We start from the raw sequence: 22,528 nt of genomic DNA, 5'->3' as shown, positions 1-22,528 counted from the left end.
ACGAACAGCCCATCTCGTTCCCCTTCAACCATTTGGATAAAGTACGTTAAGTTAATATCGCAAAAACACCAATCGTCGTTTTAATAAACGCCCAAATGTCAACCAATATAATTAGGCTTTATGAATTGTGTCGGCAAGAATTTACAGCGAATGTTTTCTTTCGAACGTCAGTATTTAGGAACGGTTACATAAAAGCGTCACTAAAGAACAACGGAAATGAGGCGCAAAGCAAAAGCTTTATGAAGCGAAGAGCTGTGAAGCGGTGAGATGGGAAGGGTTTCAACGCTAAATTTGTGTTTGACGTGCATGTGTTTGTGTGTGTTTGACGGTATGTTCGTTGTCTGTAAAAGTTCACAGCAGTGGAGATAAGCAGAAGGGCTAGTCACATTTTACTCACAAATGGTCGTTAAACGCTTTCTACGTTCACCATTTCGTTGTGAAAAAGAATAGAGAAAAAAGCTTTTATGCAAAAATAATTTATTTAAAATATAGTCCGAAATGTAATCAGTTTAGTCGTTTCGGCGGCAACAACATAAACGTTACGTGGCCCAAATTTAACTTCCGGTAGACCCCCGCAAATAATCAATAAATGTCGAGTAGTTTAAATGTAATACAATTAATAGATAAATAAATATTAACTCAAATCAAATATAAAAACTGTTAAATGCTAACCAAACACGGACCGGAAGTTAACTTCAGGCCATGCGTGTGCGTCCGGTGAAACCCCTGTTGAAAAAACAGCATATCCTGGTATGGTATGTTTTGATGGTAGTTTATAAACTGGTCATGTGCTGGACAATAGCTGGTTTAAGTTGGTCAAACCAGCATCAAAACATACCTGACCCAGCATATTCGTTTTGTTTTCAACAGGGACCATCTATATATCAAACATGGTGTGCTTCTGGACCAGTGTTGTTTATGTCTTGCAAAATAGTCTGTAAAGTTAACCCCTGTAACCACAAATTACCTATGGTTTACCACACTTTACTATCCTTGAACTTTAATTATGTGAAACCTTAACCATGTGACAACAAGCCCCACTGTCTTATATAACACAATACTCAAAGCAGCATATGCTATTATCTTTTGAACATGTTTGGCAACTGCATTCCTAATAACACTGTTAAATTAAAACCGTGCAGCGGACCTTCCACAGGATCCACGGAAAGGTTAAAGTCTGTGCTAACAAGGGCCGGTCTTTTATTAGAAAGCACACATTGTACCTGAAGAGCCACGGGAAATTATGGGAAATTATAAAAAGGCACAAGCTTTTCTTCCATCCATCGCGCTCAAGTCCAGGAACACCTGTGAGATATCTCAGAAAACAATGAAATTCAACCCTGAGGGTGAAAATAAAAGCACCCAGGGAAGTCCTCTGGGATCTAGGAAAAGTGCAATTACACAGTGTTCCCCAAACTTTCTTCATACTGACTCCAGGTAAGTGTTAAAATATGATTGTGTTGTATCTTCAATGTTGTATGAATGGCAATAATAATAAATTGACTGATTTCCCAATTTCTTATTATGACAATGCATAAAGATAAAAGTTTATTACATAAATTATTTACTATATTCTATTTAATATATACTAGTATATTATACATCTCTGTGGTAGTACTTGCACAGACTTTAAATCATTTTAATAAGAATAAAAATCCCTCAAGCAATTCATTTAATTAATTTTACAAAATACAAACACACTCAGATGTTTGTGTCAGAAATAAGAATTTTGGTGGTGGTCGTATCCTGTATTCAAAATATATTTTATTTACATTTTGTACTGAAATATAACCTGGAACTGTTTTGTTAAGATTTACCCAGGTTTTACATTATACATATTTTTTTTATAAACAGCTGAAGTCATAGATTCACAAAGAGCCCAAATTGATCAAGCACCTGGAATAAAAAGGCAGTATGAAAGACCTGAAGGCCAGACTGCAGAGACCACAAACACTCCAGCATTACAGACAGCTCACAGAAATACTCAGACCTTTTGTTTTAAGAACCATCCAGCTGCTGTGCCAAACTCCACAGCACAAAACTCAATGCACCTTCCCCCTGGTCCTTCAAAGGCAAAAAGCCAGAGCATGTGTCGTTTATATGACTAAGCAAAACGCAGCTGTGAAATCAGAGCATGAAACTGATGAGACGCATCCGGTGCATCCTGGGGGACGCTGGCACCCCTTTACTGTTAACCACTCGTATACACGTACCATTAGCAAGAATGCTGACCTGCCACCAAATATTAGACAATGGTGAGACAGTTACATGTATTTAAAGGGATAGTTCACTTAAATTGAAATTCTTAAAAAATAGTTAAATTCACGTCATTCACCTTTATGAACTTCTTTCTTCTACAGAACAAAAAATATTTAAGACAAATAAAAAGATATTTTGAAGAATGTTGGTACCAAACAACATTGACCCCATTGATATCCATTGTATGGAAACAAAACCACATTTCTCAAGATATCTTCTTTTGTGTTTCACCAAAGGACCAAAATGTCATACAGGTTTGAACTACACAAGGGCAAATTAATGAATATTATATTTGTGTGAGCTCTTTAGGTGCCTGTTGTATAAGAAGGGTCACTCACTTAATTGTGATGAATCATTTTGTCTTTATGCTGAATGTGAAACAGCCAATCGGATCAGCAGCGGATGAAGTTACAGGCGCACAACCATTGACTATGTCAGCCCAGAAGCAATTCCTTCAGAATAAATATTTTTGTTCATGCGATGAATCTAAAGTTTTATATAGTGTTTCAGAATGCTTTTTATAAAAGAGTCAAAAAATGTATTTTTATTATAACCATCAGTGACTTGCAACAATTGAAGAAATAAACAGTTTCAGATTATTAGTTGCCAGTGGACAAAGAAAGGGCAATAGAGTACAATAATTCTGTGAACACTTCTAGGGCAACACCAGACAAGTTATGAAGACTGGGCACCTACTTTCCCAAACATATTCACACAAAAGCTCTCTTGATGAAAACCGTAATCTGAAAACACATCAATTGACACACCCAACGACAATCAGACTAAGACTGTGAGGATCTCCAGAGCATTTTTACGAGCATGAGAAAGTAAAAATTGAGCCAAAGAGTCCTGGCCATGCTTTGCGGTTGTGTCATGATGTGTTTAAAGTGAGTACAGAGACATATGGCAACTGTACAATGGTTTTATTTGTATATTTCAATAAACAAAGATGAAATTGTCTAAACGGACAGTAATCAAACTACACGATCATTTCTAGCTGCCTTGCATACTCAATGACTTGTTCAGCCAGCTCTGAGGAGGGGATGGTAACTTCCTCTGTCTTTTGGTGCTGTGTACTGAATGAATAGTATCCATCAGGGCTCTGTGTCCAGCCTTTCTGTGAAACAACCGCAATCTCATATTATAAAAAGTTACATTCAATCTGTAAAATCACTATAATTAGATGAAACCAGATAATGGGACTAACACTAGTGATTTACACTTACTTTCTTCGCATATTCTGTCATCTTTTTTGGAGAGGAAAAGAAAAGCACCCTTGTGGCCTCATTGAATTGGATCTGTTCATATGCTTTCTCTATACAGCCTGCTATCTCATCTCTATAAAAAAACACAACGAGTTAAAATCAAGATATCCAAAACAATTTATTATTACATTCCGCACAATGAACAATCCCTACCGAATGGTGTCCAAGAGAATGTCAATGAAGAAGGTATAGCTTTCAGCAGGGATATTTCCCTTGGCAAGGAAAACTTTGTTGTAACTGCCCTCCATCAGGTACTGGTAACAAGCAAAAGATGACAATATTTATTGAAACTTCAGCTATAAGAAACAGACCTTCCTATATGCAGTTTATGTATTGAGTAAAATATTTATTATTATTTTCAAACCTGCTCTAATGAAACCGGATGTGTGATGTAGACATTAGTCTGGATATCTTTTGCGCTCAGTCTTTCCAGCTCTGTGTGGAACTCAGACACTCTGTTCTGAGAAAGGAGGAAGAGCAAGTTCAGACCCAGCAACTGGTGGCTGTAAGCAGATTCTGGTAATTCCTCCCTGTGGAATTAAAAAAGAGCAAAGAGTGACTGTGAGAAAAGCAAATAATGACCACTGCCGTTTATAAAAGCATAAACTACTTAAGTTGTTACTTCATAACTGTCAACAACTTACTGCACCTACCTACAAACTTGAAAATAAAGCATTGTTCCATTTTGTAAACCACATTACAAAAAACATACTTATTCAACATACAATACAAATAGTGAGACAAGTATATGATGTTAGGCCATAATTACTTGTAATCAAAGTAATAACACTTGAGCTGAGCCATGTAGCGTTCAAAAGAGGGGATGTCTTTCTTGAGAATGCTCCATAGTGCTCCAATCTCCAATACATCTCCTGTAAAAGAAACAGCACAATTTAACAAAATTTCAACACAGTACAACATGTTACTTAAATCGTCACAATTACTTACTGGCAAGAATAAGCTGCTGTTTGGTGAGTTTGGCTCCAGAAGTTGGTAAAAAGTTCAACTCCAAAAGGGAAATCTAAAAGGTATTCAACACAATATTAAAATAATACAACACATTAAAAAAATTGTATTGAACACGGTACAGTTGTATAATAATAATAAAAATAAGTGTCAATTGACTCATTATAGTTTAATATTAAATACTTAAAAAATGAATATTTTAATTTTACGCCATGTATAAAATAGAAATGATTGTAACATTTTGTATGCATGTATACAGGTCAGGAATTCCTTCGCTCAGTTCACACGGGCTGTCATTTTTTTGTTTTTGGGCTTGTTGACTTGCCATTTTGGTGGTCAACAAGTCCAGATCTCTATACAGAGTACTCACAAAAATTTTAAAGAGCGATTTTACTGCAAACTTTTAAATATATCCCAATTAATAGCTGTTCATTAGTAAACAGGTAATTCGGAGCGTTTTAGATAGCACGATTGCTAATTGCAGTCCGTTGACTTATTTAGCCATTATCTATTCTAAGACCACTGACAAATCTATCACAATTCCTCGCTTTTACCTTAAGCTTGCTCAGTATCTCGCCACATTTGTTCAGACTTGGATTCTTTTTATTCCACTCAGCTTTCAACGTTTCATACAAGCCCGCAGTCTCTTTCAACACAGCCGCCATGGTGATTCTGCAAAAATGTACGACACCGGCCTGTCGGAACACGGCAGGAAGTTGTCGTAAAGAACGTTGCCGTGGGAACGAGGGAAATTGCGATTTTAGGAACGTGATAATGTGATTTTAAAACATCGAGTTTGACTTATATATATTCCCCTTGTAATAGTAACCAATAATAATATACTTTCATTTAAATAAACATGTTTTAACGATTAAATATTACAGTTGATAAATAGAGATATAAGATGCAGGAAGATTTTATTAGACTTATTATTTTGAGTGTCCATAAAAGTCAGTGAAAAAAAGTGTTAAATCTTTTATTTTCTGTGGGTACGCGTTATTCAAACGTTGACTAAACAGCTTAACGTATTTATATTTTAATTTTGTAATTTGAAAAACAGGCTTGCGTTCATTTTTATTATTGTAAAAAAAAATTATTACAAAAATCGTGACCACTCGTACACTTGTAGGGGGTTAGAATATAACTAAACATTTCAGTACACGAAAATTATGTATTGGCGCCCTCTGCTGGACCTGGAACGAAGGGAACGCGACATTTGCAGCTGTTGTTTGAACAACCAAAGGTAGGTTGTAATATCTTACAATGTAAATATTTGTAATAAATTATTATTTTATTCTTGTCAGATAAAGAAAATGATTTAGCTTCATTCTGCTTCCAGTGGTTATGTCATGGCCGAAAGTAGACGTCTTGCGCAGACATGCGCAGTTAAAGGGGGACAAAGAGGAACGAGTGGGCGGTGGTGGTGGCTTATGACAATCTAGTCATTGCGTTATTTCTGTCACACCAGCAGTGATTTTAAAGCTCTGGGACAACTGTAAAGGTCCAAGACACAATTTACTGTAAGCGATAGTCAAGCACAACTTCAAATGCGACCAATCAAGGGGGGTAAACAAGTTAGAAGACCACGCCTCTTATACATACTTCATAAAAATGGCTTTTTGTGAGGGGGCAAATGGTTAATTCAGCCTTTATTACAAAGAAGCCAATCCTCCAATGTAATGCCTGACGTCGCGCCACCCCTAATTTGTGATGTTTAAAAAAGATGACCAATCACGGTTAACTGTGTTTTATCAAAACAGACTCCTTTGTCATAGAAAAAAAATACGGACCCAAGGTGAAGCTGTACAGATAGCCGCCTGATTTTTATTGTTGGAGGGAATCTCTTTACATAGTTAAATCTGTGTCGCTGTTGTTGAAAAAAAATGGCTTCTAGCTTTTACACATTTACAAGTGGTAGTAAGCAATTTAAGTAAACAAAAGCTGGCGTGTTTCTCTTTTAATCTGTGCTGTTTAATGGCATTGTTTTCTTAATTTAAAAACAAATCCCCGCTTGCACACAAAAGCAGTTACAGTCAAAAGAGACGACAATGGCAAACAGCCTCTATGGCCTTGTTTATAATGGATCAGTCATGTAAAAAGTATCATCTTGATTATTATCATCTATAATCTGTCATTGTTTACATTTGTGAAACGGGATGTATCATTTCATACATTTTTCACATTTTCCTCATATTCGAGCAAATGTACATTGTCCCGATGTACAGTACAAGCATTAAGCAATATTAACGTCAAGGTGTTGTTGTTTATTAATCAGGCAAACGCGTCGGGCCTCTGTTTCCTGCTTCGGAGCGCTGTGCTCGGGTCCTGACGCGGAGCCCGTGCAGGGCCGTACTGGAGACCCCGCGCCGCCTGCACCTCTATCGTCTCGGGTGAGTTTGTTACAATGTAGCAATTTCTCTATAATTCTCAATAACTATCGCATCGCTGCAACATTCGGGTGTTGCATGCCGTTCACATACCTCATCTTTCCCCGCTTATTACAACCGGTCCGCTGCATTTGTCGGCGAATAGCTTGATTTTACAGCGAATTCCCAAGCATACCCCTGGTCCAAGAGTATTCCAACATAAACTCTCATATTTAGCAGGGATAAAGATAGTCTACGCAATTGCGTCTGTTGGAGACCAAACACCTAATATGCACTATTTGCGCGCGCTGCCTCTAACAAATACCTTGGTTAGAAATACTACGTGTCTACAATCAGTTAGAGTCATATTTGCTCGTATTGCGTCTGTAAACGCAGAAATAACAGCTAGGAAGCTAGTTAGCCATGGCTAACTGAGTCTGCAGAAGATCGGGCATAAAAAAGCTCGTTAACGGCGATGGTAAATACCGTATTTGGGGTTAAACCTTTTTAAAGAGTCGCAAATAAAATGCATTGCATTGGACTGTTGGAAATGTCGAGTGAGTTAATACAGTTTTGCAAAAAATAACGCATAGTCGCCGTATCCTGGGGGTTCCGAGTGTCCATTCTGTCTCCGGTGCTCTTTTAATGTAAGATGTGCTCAAAACGTTTTAAAATACACCCTGTTGTGCAGAAGCTTTAAATATGTGTAAATGATTGACTGTGTACTCTGCAGTGTTTATTTCCCCCCAACAAACATTAGTGGCGTCCCCGCCTACCTCATTCTCAATCTGTGGTTTTGATTGTTTAGGGTGAGACTTTATGACCAAAACAGCGTAATGACTCACCAAAGTCATCGCAGTTCGTGATTAAAGGTCTTTGTGAGTCGGTAAATCGCAATATTTGCCCATTAGTGCTAGTTTTCTGTCTGTGAGAATGTGAGGTGATGCGCGCGCTTTTTTCGCTCACATTCTCTCGCGCCACAGAGACAGTGCACGAAAGTTCATCTGCTTCTGTTTGTGAGGTGAACACATTCACCTTTCTTACTCCTGTTAAGGCACCAGGATTACTATTTTTTTTTCTTCAGTTTTGGCTTATTGTTTCTACATTGAATATGCATGGGAAGTACAACTGTTTCATAAAACGTTTTCGTGGTTTAATTATTCAAAACAACAAAACTAGTGTTGATTTGGGACTTGCACTATGTGACTATCACACATGATTTAATATGCTTTATATTAAGTAAATGCGCAGTTTCTGTTTTTTTTATTGTAAATTACACAGTGATTTTCATTGACAGATTTAAGATGGTAATGTTTAGGCAACTCAGTCTAGCATTTTTATGTTCGACGGTTCTGATTTTTTATGTTTTCGTATATCAAAGCATTGCACTGTAATTTTACAATTGCTTTTATGCTTATTAAAGGAGTAGTTCACATTCAAAATAAAAATTCTGTCATCATTTACATGCTCTCTTGTCATCTCAAACCTGTATGACTTCTTAATTTTTGAAAAATGTTGGTAACAGAACTGCACAGCCCCCCATTCACTTATATTATAACCAGTGCATGTGAATTGGGAGCTGTCAGCGATATTCTTCAAAATATCTTCTTTTGTGTCCTGTGAAGAAAGTCATACCGGTTTGAAATTTCAAGAGGGTGAGTAAATGATGACAGAATTTTAACATTGAAGGTGAACTACTCGTTAATGTTCTCAGTTTTTTCTCATAAATGTTACTGCTATTGTTTCAAATTTAACAATAAACTATTCACATAATGCAAGATGTCTCTGACAGGTCTTAGATCTTGGGGAATTGTTGTAATGTTTGGCCAATCTGTAAAACATAAATTCATTTTTCTTTGGCTAATGTTTGCAAACTTTTTGTTTGCAGTTGAGATGGATGATGAAGATGGCAGGTGCTTGCTAGATGTAATTTGGTAAGCGCACAGATTTTTAACACTGTTATCTCAACAATAATGTTTACTATAGTACATTAATATGGATATTCTAAAGTGCGGTTTGTTGTAGTTTTAGACTCAACTAAATAGGGTTCTCTTGTTTTTACAGTGACCCACAAGCACTCAACGATTTTCTTCATGGATCAGAAACACAAGTGAGTACTGAAAGTGAAACTCAGAATTTGTATTTGGTTAAGTTTGTATTGTGCTGGTGGAGACAGCCGAGTACTGAAATGCCACTTTAAAAGCAGAGCCCAGGCACACCGCAGAATAACACAGCACACATGCGAAGCAAGCATTTCTCCTCACATTTCTGACCCCAGACGGTTATTGAGCTTATTAATACTTTCCTAACAACTAAATTGCTCCTTTTAATTTCAGTCCTGAATTTTCCTCTTTGGTTAATTCACATATTTGACATACTAATCTAATGTTTCCTGTCTTTTGACTCTTGTTTTCTTTGCTGTTTGCTTGCCCTTTTAACTTGTGTATGCCTGCATTTTGTCCTGGTTGATTGGTGCACTGTCCTCACATTGCTCTTCCCTTGCTTTGTCTGACTCTTTACCTCCTTTGCATCTGCTCCCTGTCCCTTTCACACGCCTGTCTGTGTGCTGTGGTGTTTTCTGCCTGTCCTATCCTGGGTATGTCTGTCTGTAGTTGGACACTGATGACCTTTTGGATGGCTCAAGTGACCCGTCCAGCTCATTCTTCTCCAGCACTGGGGTGAGTTATTTCCCCCAACCTCCTGTCTCCATCCTTTTTTTGTAGCAGAAGCTCTTCAGCCCTGCCATTCAAATCAGATGCATTCTGCACCTGATCTGCTTCTACAACAATCATGGAGCCGGATTGAGCCCGAAGCCTGCCATCCCAATCACAGCCCTACCCTTTTATTCCTCCTCCATTCAGAATGTACTGTCATGTCAATGTACTAACTTTGATCTCTCTGTCTCTTCCAGGGCCATGTTCCTGAGGTCCAACCCCAGGCTCAGCTGTCGACAAACGAGCCAGGGCTCCCCAGAGTCAGCGTCGATTTGGACTTTCTGGAGGACGATGACATCCTGGGGGGATCGCCTGGAGGAGACAACGGAAGCAATGGAGTCGGGACAAACCACGAGCCCTGTGACATTTTGCAACAGAGTCTGGCTGAGGCAAACATCACAGAGCAGAGCCTTCAAGAGGCAGAAGCTGAGCTTGATCTCAGTTCCTTTGGTTTAACTGGTCTCGCGCAGGTAGTCCAACCCCTACCCGATGCCGGCCTGTCTGGGGTGGGCATTGGAGGTGCCACACAGATTTATCCCAGCCAAGGCACACCAAATGCACCCTCTAATGCCACCCCAGACATGCTCAGCTCAGTCCTGGCACATCCAGGCCTGCAGCTTCAACCCCAGGTGATGAACAAGGCCATCAGTGTCCAACCATTTGTACAGCAAGTTGGGCTTGGAAATGTCACCCTTCAGCCTATTTCAAGCCTTCAGGCCTTACCGAATGGCAGTCAGTCTGGACAGTTGGGCATCGGACAGATTCAAGTCGTCGGCCAACCCACTGTAATGACAATAAACCAATCTGGGCAGCAGATCTTGACGAAAACCATGGGTGGCTACCAATTGCATCAACCTGGACCTGAGGCATCAAACGCTGGAACGCAGGCTGGGCTTGGAAACTCTGTTTTGAGCTCAGGAGGTGGACTATTAATCCAAGGGGGCAAGGCCACCTTAGGTTCCCCTGCCTTAAATGGGCCAGCTGTGTGTTTAAGTAACACAAACACAAACAGCAGCGGAACCACTATGGCCACCGCCGGTGGTATTGTAGGTTTCGGTAACGCATCTTTGAGCACAGGAATCGGGTCTCAGACCCAGTCGCAAGGTCAAATCATGCAGAATGTCATCATCCAGCGAACGCCAACACCAATACAGCCCAAACCTCCGCAAGGGGGTGCCATCCAACCCAAAATCTTCAAGCAACAGCAGCAACTTCCGGCCCCCCACACCTTGCCAAACGATGCTAATAAAGCCCTCGGGGTGCAGCAAATCCCAGTTTCCGCCGGTCAGAATGTAACTTTCCTTACTGGGAAGCCTGCCTCAAATGTAGTCTTGAGCACGCAGGCTGGATCACAGGGAACGCAGTTTTCACAAGCGCTCTTTAAGCAACAGGGCGCCCAACAATCAGGAAAACCACTCAGTGTTCACTTGCTAAACCAACAGGGCAGCATCGTTATTCCCTCCCAAACCGTCCTGCAGGGCCAAAACCAGTTTCTCTTACCAGGCCTTCAGGCTGGAGGTCAAATACTGGCCCAGCATCCCAGTGGTCACATCATTACCAGTCAGGGACCCGGAGGGCAGATAATTGCTAATCAGATCTTGACAGCCAATCAGAACATCAACCTGGGTCAGATGTTGGCCTCACAGGGTCACCCCGGCGCTGCTCATATCCTCTCCGGACACATTCAGCTGCAACCCGGTCAGATGGGTCAGCCCACATTGTTCCAAATGCCGGTGTCATTAGCCCAAACGCAGACGCAAGCCCATCCTGTAACAGGCCACATGCAAACAGTCATCCAAGGCATGCCTATACAGAATTCCCTTTCCGTCGAGAGTCTCAGTCCTGCGGTCAGTTTACAGACATTGCAGCAGTCCGGTGGCATTCCGAGTAATAGTGGCAGTGGAACGACAGCCATGGCACCGTGCCAGCCCGGGGAGGGTATCACGGTGCTGGGCGGCAACACAGACCCAGCAGTCCAGGCTGCACATGCTCAACACCAGACTTCAATCCTCACGGTTCAGTCAACTCCATCGGTTTCCATAGCCGCCTCGGTTTCTTCCTCCTCATCTCCATCGCCAACAATGGTCACATCCACACCATCAATGATGGGGTTGGGTCCTCATGCCCAACACAGCCCCGGAAAGGTGTTGTTCACGTCGTCCGGATCCAGTATGATCTTGAGCCAGGAGTCTCTACAGATGTTCCTGCAGCAGGTTAGTTTGTGCTTTCTTTAAGTTTAATCCGCTGTTTGCAAAATGTGTGCTTTAGCCAATAAGTTAGCATAACATCATTTGCTCACCAAGCTGACCTCTGACCAGTTGTTTTACTCCCATCCCTGAACTCATTAATGTACTCATGTTAGGAGCAACAGCACCAAGCAGGAAAAGAGCCACCTGCCGCTGTAGGTGTACCCGCATCTGTTATCGTCAGCGGCAGCAGTTCTGGTTCCGCCCCTTCAGGCCATGACAACTTGTTAGCTGAGACTCGGCAGAGTCCCAGCCCCTCCCTTGACCCCGCCCACATGGCGACAGTGGTTAACAAGGTAGATGAGCTCAAGCTCTGTACTTAGCCCCACCCACCTGTTGCTGCCACTGCTGACCACTGTCTCCCAGCGAAACTCCCTCTATCTCCTTGTCTCTTCCACTCTTCTCATTGCTCGAGTCCTGTTGATGGCTTTGGCACTTTGCTTGTATCATCAGATCTAGTCTTGTTTGCTTTTTTGTGTTTACACGTGTCTAGTGTTACTCCACTGCTCATATGGATTTTAATTGATATATTTGTCCATTATTTATATTTTAGCATTGTTTTTTGCATGATTTCGTCTTAGATTTTTAATATATTAAGTTGCATGAGTATTTGCGAAGAAAGACTGCTTAATAAGTTTGAAACTCATTGGGAAGTGTCTTTGTGTGAATAACAGACCAGTTGGTACTCTTCAAAATAGTTAAATGCAATGAAAAAGAAGCTCTGGAGACTATTTGGTTGCATTTGCATCACCCTCGTGCATTTTCCCATGAGCATGGAGTGACCGAGCTGTCGCTTTTTCTCCTTTCCTCTGTCCTCTTTGTGCCATTCACACATTTATCCAAATTAACATTCAGACTTCTGTTCCCCTTACTTTCTATAGCTGCTGTTTTTATCCTCGATCAGTACCCCCTCCCACACTACCTCCCAGCATCCCCCCCCAAGAGAAATCAAATGAATTACATTCAAGATCACTGTTAAAGATTTGATCTTGATCACTCGCTCACTGCCCTGACTTACCTTTATCTCTTTCCAAGCAAATTAGTTTAGTTTTATAGTTCCTTTTTCTGTTCGCTGTGAACATATTTCACAAAGATGTTCTTTGCTAAGATGCTGTCCTCATGTCTTTCCACCAGATCCCGGTGGTGTCTCTTCTGTTTTAGTTGGCTGTCTGTTGTAAAGTGTTGATTTTTTGTATGCTATAGAGGTACGCTAAGGTTTCATTCATCTTGATTTTAAAAGTTGGGAAGAAAATGTTTGTTTATGTCTGATTTCGTCCCCTTTTCTATTATCCTGCTTATATTTGTTTATTGTTGCTTGTTGCTGTTTTTTGCACTTTCTTTACTAGTGTGCTTTTTAATGAGGATTTTAGTGATGCACTGAAATGGAAAAATGATGGGCAAATCTTGTTTCCGAATCTTAATTTATTATACAAACAGGGCAAATAACAAACATTCTGTTGGAGTGTCATGCTTTTTAGTTTAGATTAATCGCAATAAATGGCATCCAGAATAAAAGTTTGTGTTTACATAATATAAGTTTGTGTACCGGCCATATTAATTTTGTATTTATGAAAATATACAAACACAATAACACGCACACACACATAGGAAATATGATGAAAATGGATGTATTTATTGATATTTACTAATTATTGAAGTTATATGTAAATGTTTATTAGCTTTTATATATTCTTTAATATGCGCATGTATGTGTATGTTTTTCTACATACAAAATTGATATGCACAGCACAGTACACAGACATTATGTATACACAAACCTTTATTTTGGATGCGATTAATCGTTTGACAGCCTTACTTTATATAAACGTAGGCAATATTTTTCAGAATTTAAAAAGATACTACGAAAATTTTATATTTTTATTAAAAATTAAAATAAAATAAGTTTTATAAATGTTATGTAACTATCTTACTTAGCTTTTAATTTACTTGTTATATTATTGTAAGCATGATGTATACACAGTGTTAACCATGAAGTCATTGTTGCTGATATAGCATTAAAGACTAATTAAATAAAAATGATCTGTATAATCAGGGAAAGATGTATAACTCTAATATTTATAATATGGACATGAAAATCTAAAATCAGGTGCTTGGTTGAAAAATTATCAGACAGTTTTCACAAAGTGAATAAAGCATTTCAGAAGTTTAATTGCTTTAGCGTCTGATCTGGCTGTTGGTTAACTACTAAACTGTTTTTGTTATAAATACAGGATTGTATTTGTAAGTGGTGTTGCGTGTTTGGAATGATGTTAACCTAAAGCTGATGAAACCAAACTGCCAAGCCTTAAAAGAAAACAACAAATCCTGATGGTCTTCCATAAATCTATATGTTATATAGATTTTTGTTTCTGATCTCGGCGTTTTTGAAGTTGGTTTTATGGCAAATCTGTCAAGATTACAAATTGCTTATCTTTTAAAGATTTTGTAATGCCTCAGTGATAACCAGAAGAGAAGCTGTAAAATGTAACGTGTTTAATTGTTCATATTTCCATTCAAATGATTTGCAAAGAGTTCATATTCGTTATGATATTCTGGAAATGTGTGCAGTTTTTTAAGTGTGGTATAGATTTCAGTGCATCCCTAAAAATGCAGTTTATGTCCATTAATGATTCTTAATAATAATCATTTAACAATTTTGTCTTCGCTCTTCCCACGTCAAGGTTCCATCAGCAGGACATCCACAGACTATAAAGATCCAAAGCGCCTCTCCGTCTCGAACAGTGGTCACCCCTTCACCGACACCCACCCGGTCCGACAGCCCTCAACCTGCCCAGGTGTCTCCCCTGACAATCGGGCATCAGATCCAGTCTCCTCACCAGCAGTCTCGTCCTCCCTCACAGCCTCAGCCCCAGACTCAAGCTCATACTCCCTCACGCTCTTGCACCCCTTCTTCTCTCCCTCCTCTTTTCATCATACAAAATCAGATGGGAGGTTCTCCGCAAGCGCACCAGCCGGCACCTCCACCGCAGCAGCAACCTCAGCAGATTCAAGTGCAGCTTCAACCACAAGTTCTTTCTCAGACCCTGCCTCAGCCCGCCACCCTGCAGCCGGATGTACCACCTCCCTCCTGCTCCCCGAAGCCTCCGCAGCCACTTCCCGCGCAGTTCCAATTCCAGCCGGCCACCAGTGTGTCCTCGGGCACGCCGGTGAAACAGCAGGTGACTGTGGTGCCCGGGCTGACCGCAGATCAGCAGCATCATTTACAGCTGGTCAGCGCGCAGCTACAGACCATGTCATCAATCGCACAACCTTCTCCACAACAGAAGCAGCTTTTGGAAAAGCTTCACCAGGTATGGCTGTGTCACCTTTAGTGTCCATGCTAGTCATGACGTGTCAATTTGTTCTGTCTATTGGAAGTTAAATACTATCGCAAAGAAAGAGAATCGCAGTTTATGTTCGCATTTTTGAGATTTTAATCTGGGTGGAAAATGATTTGCGTAATTTGGCAGCTGAGTTGACTGAATACAGATGACTGCAATTCTTTCTGGTCCGTTACACTGGAAATCAAGCTCAGTGCCTTGAGGGATACAATATTGTGCTTTGTACATTTTACATACCATGCACAGTATACATACAATGTTCTGAAGCAACACTATGGAAGAGATTTATTATTTAAGATGATTCCAATTAGGGCTGGGTATCGATTCTGATGTTCCGTTTCGATGTGATTCTGATTCACAAGCCCCGATTGGAGTCAATGATTACAGATTTACTACAAATCCTATAGAAATTTGCAAAAAAGATCAGTTAACATCATATTACAATGGTGGATTAAAAAATTAAATGAAGAGTCACAAACCTGTATATTAAACTTTAAACACACTTGTGGGTATATGGAAACAGAAAAGTTGCATACCTTGATCGAAAAGGACCAGGATATTTGACAATTTAAGACAGAAATCACAAAATAAACTGTAAAGAGAGGCTGAAATCATGTGAACCGCTGCCTTTTTTGTGAAGGTGATGTTAAATGCGATGACACACCCGCAACCGCCATGTTATTTAAGCAATTAATGAAACGAAATGCCACCCTGTATAAAAAGAAAAGTGATGTCTAGTGAAAAGTAGTAGCACTGACATTCGCGATAATGAATGTTCAGTGTTTACGAAAATATGAAAGATAAAACATGGTTCACGGCTTTTGAAAATCGATATCGAATCGACAGCATTAAAAAGGCTATTAATTGAATCGAAATTCAGATATTTTGATTGTTTTGCCAAACCCTGTCTTAACATTATTCAAGATTTGCCAACCAACTATGTTCTATGTGTTTCTGATTTAACCAGCTCCAGCAAAACATTCTCCTCCAGGCTAAGCAGCAGGTTCAGGCTCAAGCCCAAGGGTCTCAACAACAGGCCACAAACCAGTTCAATAAACTGCCTGATCAGGCCACAATCCAGACCGCAACATCCACAGCCAGCGGCACCATCCAACCATCGGTCACATCACTTCTGCAGCAGAAATCTGTGCTTGTCAAGTCCTCACCTACAGGTGGGCGCCCCACATTTTTTAACCTGTAGATGTTAAAAATATAAAAATAAAAGCGCACTGACAGTGTGTTATTATCACCTTAGGTGCAAATGACACGCAAGTATTTTCTGCGGTGTCATCCGGATCTTCGGCGAACCAAGGAATCACTTCTCCACACCTCACACAGGCCGTTCAGGTGAGGGAAATATACAGTGCTTCTTAAAGGTTTACACCCCCCTTGTAGAATCTGGAAAAAGCTGAAAATTTGGGAAAAATAAGAAGAATTTTGAAAACTAAGCTTTCTTTTTAATTTAGTCCTGCCCTGAGCAAGGTTTTTCACGAAAGATCAGATTGTTACCAATTCTGAAGATAAAAAGTATATTTCTTAATTTTCTGAATATTAATTAATAGTCATTCATGTAATGACTATTAATATTGAATAACAGACTGGGGACATTTCTTAACATTTTCTATATAAAGTTTAAATTTGAATGACAGGATATATTGCAGGGGTAGGAATCGCAGGGTACCTCACAGCCACATACGGATTGCGATACACGGCTCACAATACGATAATATAATGGTGTATATGGCGTACTACTGTATGGCAATTATAAAATGATGGATCACGAAAGCTACCTTACAATGACAACAATATGCACATGAAAAGGTTAAGTGCAACATTTGTGGCTTTATTCAAGTCCAAAACATTTTTTTTTCAGTAGGTAACATGTTACCAACATGGGTAACATGAATTCAAATGTTGTGCTTAAATCAAAAGCTTAACGTTGTAAACTGACACATTTAACACATTTAAATATTTTATTCTGGCACATTTCTTAATTTAACAGCCACTTATTTAAACCTGGGAACATCGTGGTTTTAACTAGCCTAAATAATATTAACCTAAAAACATTTCAGTACCGCAACTTGCATTAAATCTAAGCAAATTAATGTTCATTCATAAATATGCAGGGAGCAAATTTTAGTTTACATGCAATCCTAAAGTCTTTCTCAGACGAGTTTGTTCACTTTCCCTCATTTGCATGTTAAGCGCTAACCAGTGGAGCCAAGATGTAATAACGCTTGGAAAATGTATATATTGTCACACCCCTAATATATTAGCTCTGTTCAACGGCATTCTTTTATTTATTGCCCAAAAGTGTAAAAAATGGCTTTTATCGACTAATACTATTTTTTTTTTTACAAATTTCAATTTGTGCTGTTTTACATTTGTGCTATTCCACATTTTGATTCCACTATTATTCTGAAATACATATAAAATAGAAAAAGTTTTTTTATGGTAGCTGCACTTTTATTGAACTCTTGTGATGCTCAAATTTGCAGGCCAAGTCAGGAGTCATAAGTTCAGTTGGTGGACTGGCTCTGGGTAAAACAGGTTTGCAGATTCAGGTTTTGGGCACCGGATTGTCTCAGATGCCTGCACCTCCACCACCTGCTCATGTACAAACACAGGTAAAGTTTAAAACCACATTACACAATATAAGACAAGTACAAAGAAACCGGTGGTTTCATGTTCGTAGTAATCTTTTATATTTGTTGTCTACTCACAGACATCAACGTTAAAAAGGCCCTTTGGTATGGAACCAAGCAAAGAAGCCAGGTAATAAAACATACTGGAGTCTCTGATGTTTATATTTCTGTCAGGAAAGCAAAACTAAATTTAGAAACTATAATTGATGAAGGTGCCACCTCAAGTTGTCTGCCCTAGTTCATAACACAAATTTTAGCTGCAGTCTTCTATTTCAGATTCCACGTTAATTATGTTACACTTATTTAATTCCTGCTTGTGTTGTCATTGACATTGAAAATATTGTCAGTCACACGTCATATTACATTGTTTCACACATGCTTATCAAACATCAAGTATGCATGCAATGTTTGAAAGCATTTGTAGTTGTGTTGAAATGTGAGAGATGTTCTTACACCGTACTCATGTGTCTGTTTGTAGGATGCTCGAACAGCTGCGAAAACAACAGGGCTCTGTGCTGCATCCTGACTACAGCTCGCCTTTCGGCTCGTTTGAGGACACACTTCATCGACTCCTGCCGTACCACCTGTACCAAGGCATGGCTTCGTCATCAGAAGATTACCGCAAAGGTAAACACTTATACCTATGCATCCACAGCTTGCATGGCACTGGCTGTAGTGCTTTTGTGTGACACATGTCAAGTCTGACTATGTAACTCTTCCTCTGTTCTGGTCTGTGCAGTGGATGATGAATTTGAAAGCGTCTCGAACCAACTCTTGAAGCGCACACAAGCGATGCTGGATAAATATCGTCACTTGCTCTTTGAGGAATCAAAGGTATCATTTAAAAAACATGTACATCATGTGTCTTGTTTGGGGATTTACATTCCCTGGGATTTAAACCCATGCACCTAAACTGTTCAAGTTGGGATATACACTTTTTTTAGTCTATACTTACCTTAGGATGTGAACCCATAGTTGGTGTTGCTATTGTCATGTTATGATATCTAAGCTTACTGGAGCACTTAAAGCAGTGAACTTACTGGTATCCTATGTGCTTCTTGTTTTGGAGCAGAGGCTGGGTCCCTCTGCAGAGATGGTTATGATTGACCGCATGTTCATTCAAGAGGAGAAGGTCGCTCTGAGTCAGGACAGGGTTCTGGCCAAGGAGAAACCAGGTAATGGTCAAATATAACAGAAATTAAGTTACATGTGTCATTTTTCTCCATTTTTCATACATTTTCACTGTGCATCTGTTAGAAACTGCATGAATTTGCTTGCTAGGGGTTAATTTGCTTATAGATGGCATCAAAGCTAAAAGACATGTTACTAAAACCACAAGTGGAAAGTTCATATTTTTGTCTTGGGTCATTTTGTATCAGGGCTGCACGGTTTTTCGAAAAGAAACCGCACGCGGTTCGACTCCAATGTTTTATGCTCAGCTTGTCATTGAAGCATGTTGAAATGCAGCTGCATCCGAAACCCAGAGGGCGCTGTCGCGCAGAAACTCCAATGCTCCATAGAGGAATTGCTATACATATAACCAGGAAATTCCGTCTTCCTATTGACATTTTCTATCGCTGTTTTTCAAGCCTCCTCTGGGATTTTCATGATAATAAAGACTGAAAATGTTTGATGCGGTGGAGTTGAAGCCAACAGATCCTGTCATTTTACGATCCTTCACAGCGTCATCAAGCTACGCCATTGTTGTTGTTTTGATCGTGCACCCTCTAGCAGTGTTTTTTTACAAACTGTAGCTTTAAGCAACTCAAATACGCAGTGCTTTTAGATGGAGCAGTATTTCCCACTGATCACAGAGCCGTGCTTCACAAACTAGCTGCGCAGGAAACTTAATTGCATCCTTTGCGATTTCAGGATTGTATGCACAAAAAATGTATGCACTGTGAAGAAATGCCCCAGCAAAAGGAAGTGCACGGGACTGAGATTTTTATGGTGTGTTGTTTAATCACCTTTTTTTTCTCCCTCTTTACAGAAGAATTCGTGGCTAATTCCTGTTTGCTGGACAGCAGTGCAGTCAGGCCTATAAAGGTAGAGCTGAGCTCTGTAAGAACCGCACCACCGGCAGTTGGAACTCCACCTGTTGTAGCTACTCCAGCTCCCGCTATTGCCCCTGCCCCAACTCCTGCTGCTGCCTCCGCCCCTACTCCTGGATCTGCCTCTACTCCTGCTTCCGCCCCGGCACCCTTCCCTCCCACTAAACTGGTGATAAAGCAAGGTGGAGGGAGCGCGTCTGTATCCTGGTCCACCAGTTCCACCCCTACGCCCACTCCTGTGGTCCGGCCCTCAGCCGAGCCGGTCACACCAAGCGCCTCCTTCAGCCGCATTCCGTCCTCCTCCCGTCCTGCAGCTGCTGACGATGACGACGATGTCACGCTTCCCCAACGAACAAGCAAGCCGCCCATGAAGACCTACGAGGCACGGCGGCGGATAGGTTTGAAGCTCAAGATCAAACAGGAGGCGGGATTCAGTAAGGTGGTTCACAACACCGCCCTAGATCCGGTTCACTCCCAATCCCAGCTCACGCCACAACCGCCGAACCCTGAGCCGCCTCAAAAAGTCAAGCCACCTATAACCACACCCACCACTGTCATTAGAACTCCACCCCCAGCTTCCTACCCCACCCCCTCATCCACTGTCACTAAAGTAACAGCACATAAAGGCTCCACCTCCAGTAGCGCAACTTCCTCTAGCGGAGCCCCACCCTCCTCCTCCTCTTCTTTCTCCTGGTCTACATCGTCCACGTCCATGGGCCAATTGAATGGCACTCTAGAACACCATGAGGTAGGCGGAGTCAAACGCAATCCAGCATCCACGGCCACTCCTCCGCTGACCACGTGCCGGCTCCCGCTTCGAAAGACGTACCGTGAGAACATCAGTCCTCGTCACAGGCCCGGCGTGCCAGGAGGCGGAGATACTTTGCCTTTTACGCCAGCAGGACCTCCTCTTACATCCTCCCCTCAACCGCAAAGCTCCTCTCCTCAACCCGAACGGACTGTGATAGCCAGCGTGAAAGTAGAGAGGCAGGGCGGACACGGACGATCCCACACGCATGGCGAGTCACAAGGCCTCGCAGCGGTAGAGGACGTTCTTTACCGTGGTATCAAAAACGCGTACCAGGACCACCCAGACTCCTCAGACAAAGAGGACGAGGCGGAGGTCAGTGGTGGCGTGGTTCGATTAAAAGGCATAGGGGGCAAAAATCGGGATGGAGGAAGGGGTGCTTTCAGGAGAGATCAGCACGCTCCTGGACCGCCTTCTTTAGGAGAGTCTTCCTGCACAAGAGACTCCTCACTTCCTGCCAAACGCTGTAAATCGGACTCTCCAGACATGGACAACGCAAGTTTTTCCAGCGGTAGCCCGCCGCCTGACGACTCGCTCAATGAGCACCTGCAGTGTGCCATAGACAGTATACTGAACCTCCAACAGGGCCCTCCTGGCCACGGAGGATCCGGGCGAGGGACGTTGGGGAGGGTTCACGGGGCCAACCTGCCTAACCAGCACCAAACTCACCCCACCTACAGACCCCCCATATCGTCTCAGCCCTCTTCAGCCCCCATGTCCCAGCATCCACAGGGAAGAGGACAGAATGGGAATTTGGTTTCACAGACGCACAGTAGATAACAGGCCCTGTTGTGAAAATTGACTGAAAGACTGAAAAAGCAGAAGGTCAATGGATAGGGGAAGTAAACAGAGACACTTTTCCAATGTTAAGCTGTGTTTGCTTTCTTTGTCTGTGGTTTGTGCTGATGAAATGTGTTCTTTGGTTTACATATGGCCCTTTAAGTGTAAAGGATAAAGTGCACTTGGGTTCGAAATTTTGTCCCTCTTTGTTTTTTCTGGATGTGATACCGGGACCGCTCCCACGTCAGTTTCATCATTTCTTTTTGAGAGTCACAAATATATGACCAGTCATTTAATAAATAATGTGCTATTGTAGTTACTGTGATATTATGAACAGAATGCAGAAACATGAAATTTGGCATAAAAAGCAGTACTTTTGGAAAACTCTCTTATTTTTTTTGGAGACCAATCGATCAGTTGTCTATAGAATGGTCTCCATAACGTATTTGTTTTTTGAGAATGCCGCAGGATCAATAGTGCATCATAATAATTTTCTGCTCTCCCCCAAAATGAATTCTGGTCTCGGTCAACACTTTTGGTTATCTTAATACAGGAATGAACAGCAGAACTATAGAGAATCTGTTGAGCTGAATGCATTTCAGTATCAAGAGCACATTTACAAATCAAACAAGATCACAGCACAGAGTTGTTGGAACTCTAATCATGTTGCAATATTACCTGTAAACCGGGTTTAAAGTCACAGACAAAAATTTTCTTTCTCTCAGATTGTTTTGTAGACGTGTGTTCCGATGCTCACACAAACACACACTGAAGACATAATCTTGGAAGGATTTCACTTCGGACCGTTCAGAAGCAGACACAGCAAAAGCAATGACATGGAACAAAAGAACAATAATAATGTAAAGAGAAAAAGAAAATAGAACTGTAAGAATTTGAAGTATAGTACTACAGATTAATTTTGTATTGTATTTATTGTGTATAATGACACTTTTTAAAAACTGTACATTTAGTAAAACTGTAAATTAAACCTTGCTTCTTTTATGAAATGCTTGTTTCTCTGATTGTATGATGCGCTTTATGGCCAGTAGGTGGCAGCGGTTAGTAGTGAACTCGAGGATGCTGGTCT

General features: G+C 40.9%; 2 protein-coding genes and 1 long non-coding RNA gene across 7 annotated transcripts; 2 read left to right on the top strand and 1 right to left on the bottom strand.

Annotated features, from left to right (window-relative positions):
* The first annotated feature begins 4 nt into the window (after positions 1-4).
* Positions 5-2,740, top strand: LOC130435295 (uncharacterized). Of its 3 annotated transcripts, none has more exons than XR_008908804.1 (4): positions 5-262; positions 1,143-1,437; positions 1,855-2,513; positions 2,643-2,740. It is a non-coding gene; the product is annotated as an uncharacterized LOC130435295 (long non-coding RNA). The 3 variants fall into 3 exon arrangements; XR_008908803.1 differs by having other exon boundaries at positions 16-262; positions 1,855-2,255; positions 2,361-2,740; XR_008908802.1 differs by having other exon boundaries at positions 31-262; positions 1,855-2,740.
* Positions 2,741-3,167: 427 nt separating this feature from the next.
* psmd8 (proteasome 26S subunit, non-ATPase 8) lies at positions 3,168-5,180 on the bottom strand. The gene is made up of 7 exons (XM_056765805.1): positions 5,045-5,180; positions 4,473-4,545; positions 4,294-4,396; positions 3,889-4,054; positions 3,678-3,778; positions 3,486-3,597; positions 3,168-3,376 (listed from the first exon to the last, which is right to left on the bottom strand). The coding sequence occupies exons 1-7, from the start codon at positions 5,153-5,155 to the stop codon at positions 3,239-3,241; spliced, it is 804 nt and encodes a 267-aa protein (XP_056621783.1). The 5' UTR covers positions 5,156-5,180; the 3' UTR covers positions 3,168-3,238.
* Positions 5,181-6,775: 1,595 nt separating this feature from the next.
* bicra (BRD4 interacting chromatin remodeling complex associated protein) lies at positions 6,776-22,433 on the top strand. Of its 3 annotated transcripts, none has more exons than XM_056766248.1 (14): positions 6,776-6,880; positions 8,745-8,790; positions 8,921-8,966; positions 9,768-11,783; positions 11,933-12,112; positions 14,498-15,127; positions 16,125-16,329; positions 16,413-16,504; positions 17,656-17,784; positions 17,883-17,932; positions 18,281-18,429; positions 18,542-18,636; positions 18,875-18,977; positions 19,793-22,433. In XM_056766248.1, exons 2-14 carry the CDS (start codon positions 8,750-8,752, stop codon positions 21,439-21,441), a joined length of 5,385 nt encoding a protein of 1,794 aa, XP_056622226.1. In that variant the 5' UTR covers positions 6,776-6,880; positions 8,745-8,749; the 3' UTR covers positions 21,442-22,433. The 3 variants fall into 3 exon arrangements, with proteins under 3 accessions (XP_056622226.1, XP_056622225.1, XP_056622227.1); XM_056766247.1 differs by having other exon boundaries at positions 6,777-6,880; positions 18,872-18,977; XM_056766249.1 differs by lacking the exon at positions 11,933-12,112 and having other exon boundaries at positions 6,778-6,880; positions 18,872-18,977.
* The last annotated feature ends 95 nt before the right edge of the window (positions 22,434-22,528 follow it).

Source organism: Triplophysa dalaica, chromosome 14 (genome assembly GCF_015846415.1).
Source record: "Triplophysa dalaica isolate WHDGS20190420 chromosome 14, ASM1584641v1, whole genome shotgun sequence".
In the NCBI taxonomy this organism is placed as follows: Eukaryota; Metazoa; Chordata; class Actinopteri; order Cypriniformes; family Nemacheilidae; genus Triplophysa; species Triplophysa dalaica.
This window is presented reverse-complemented; position numbering and strand designations above follow the sequence as displayed.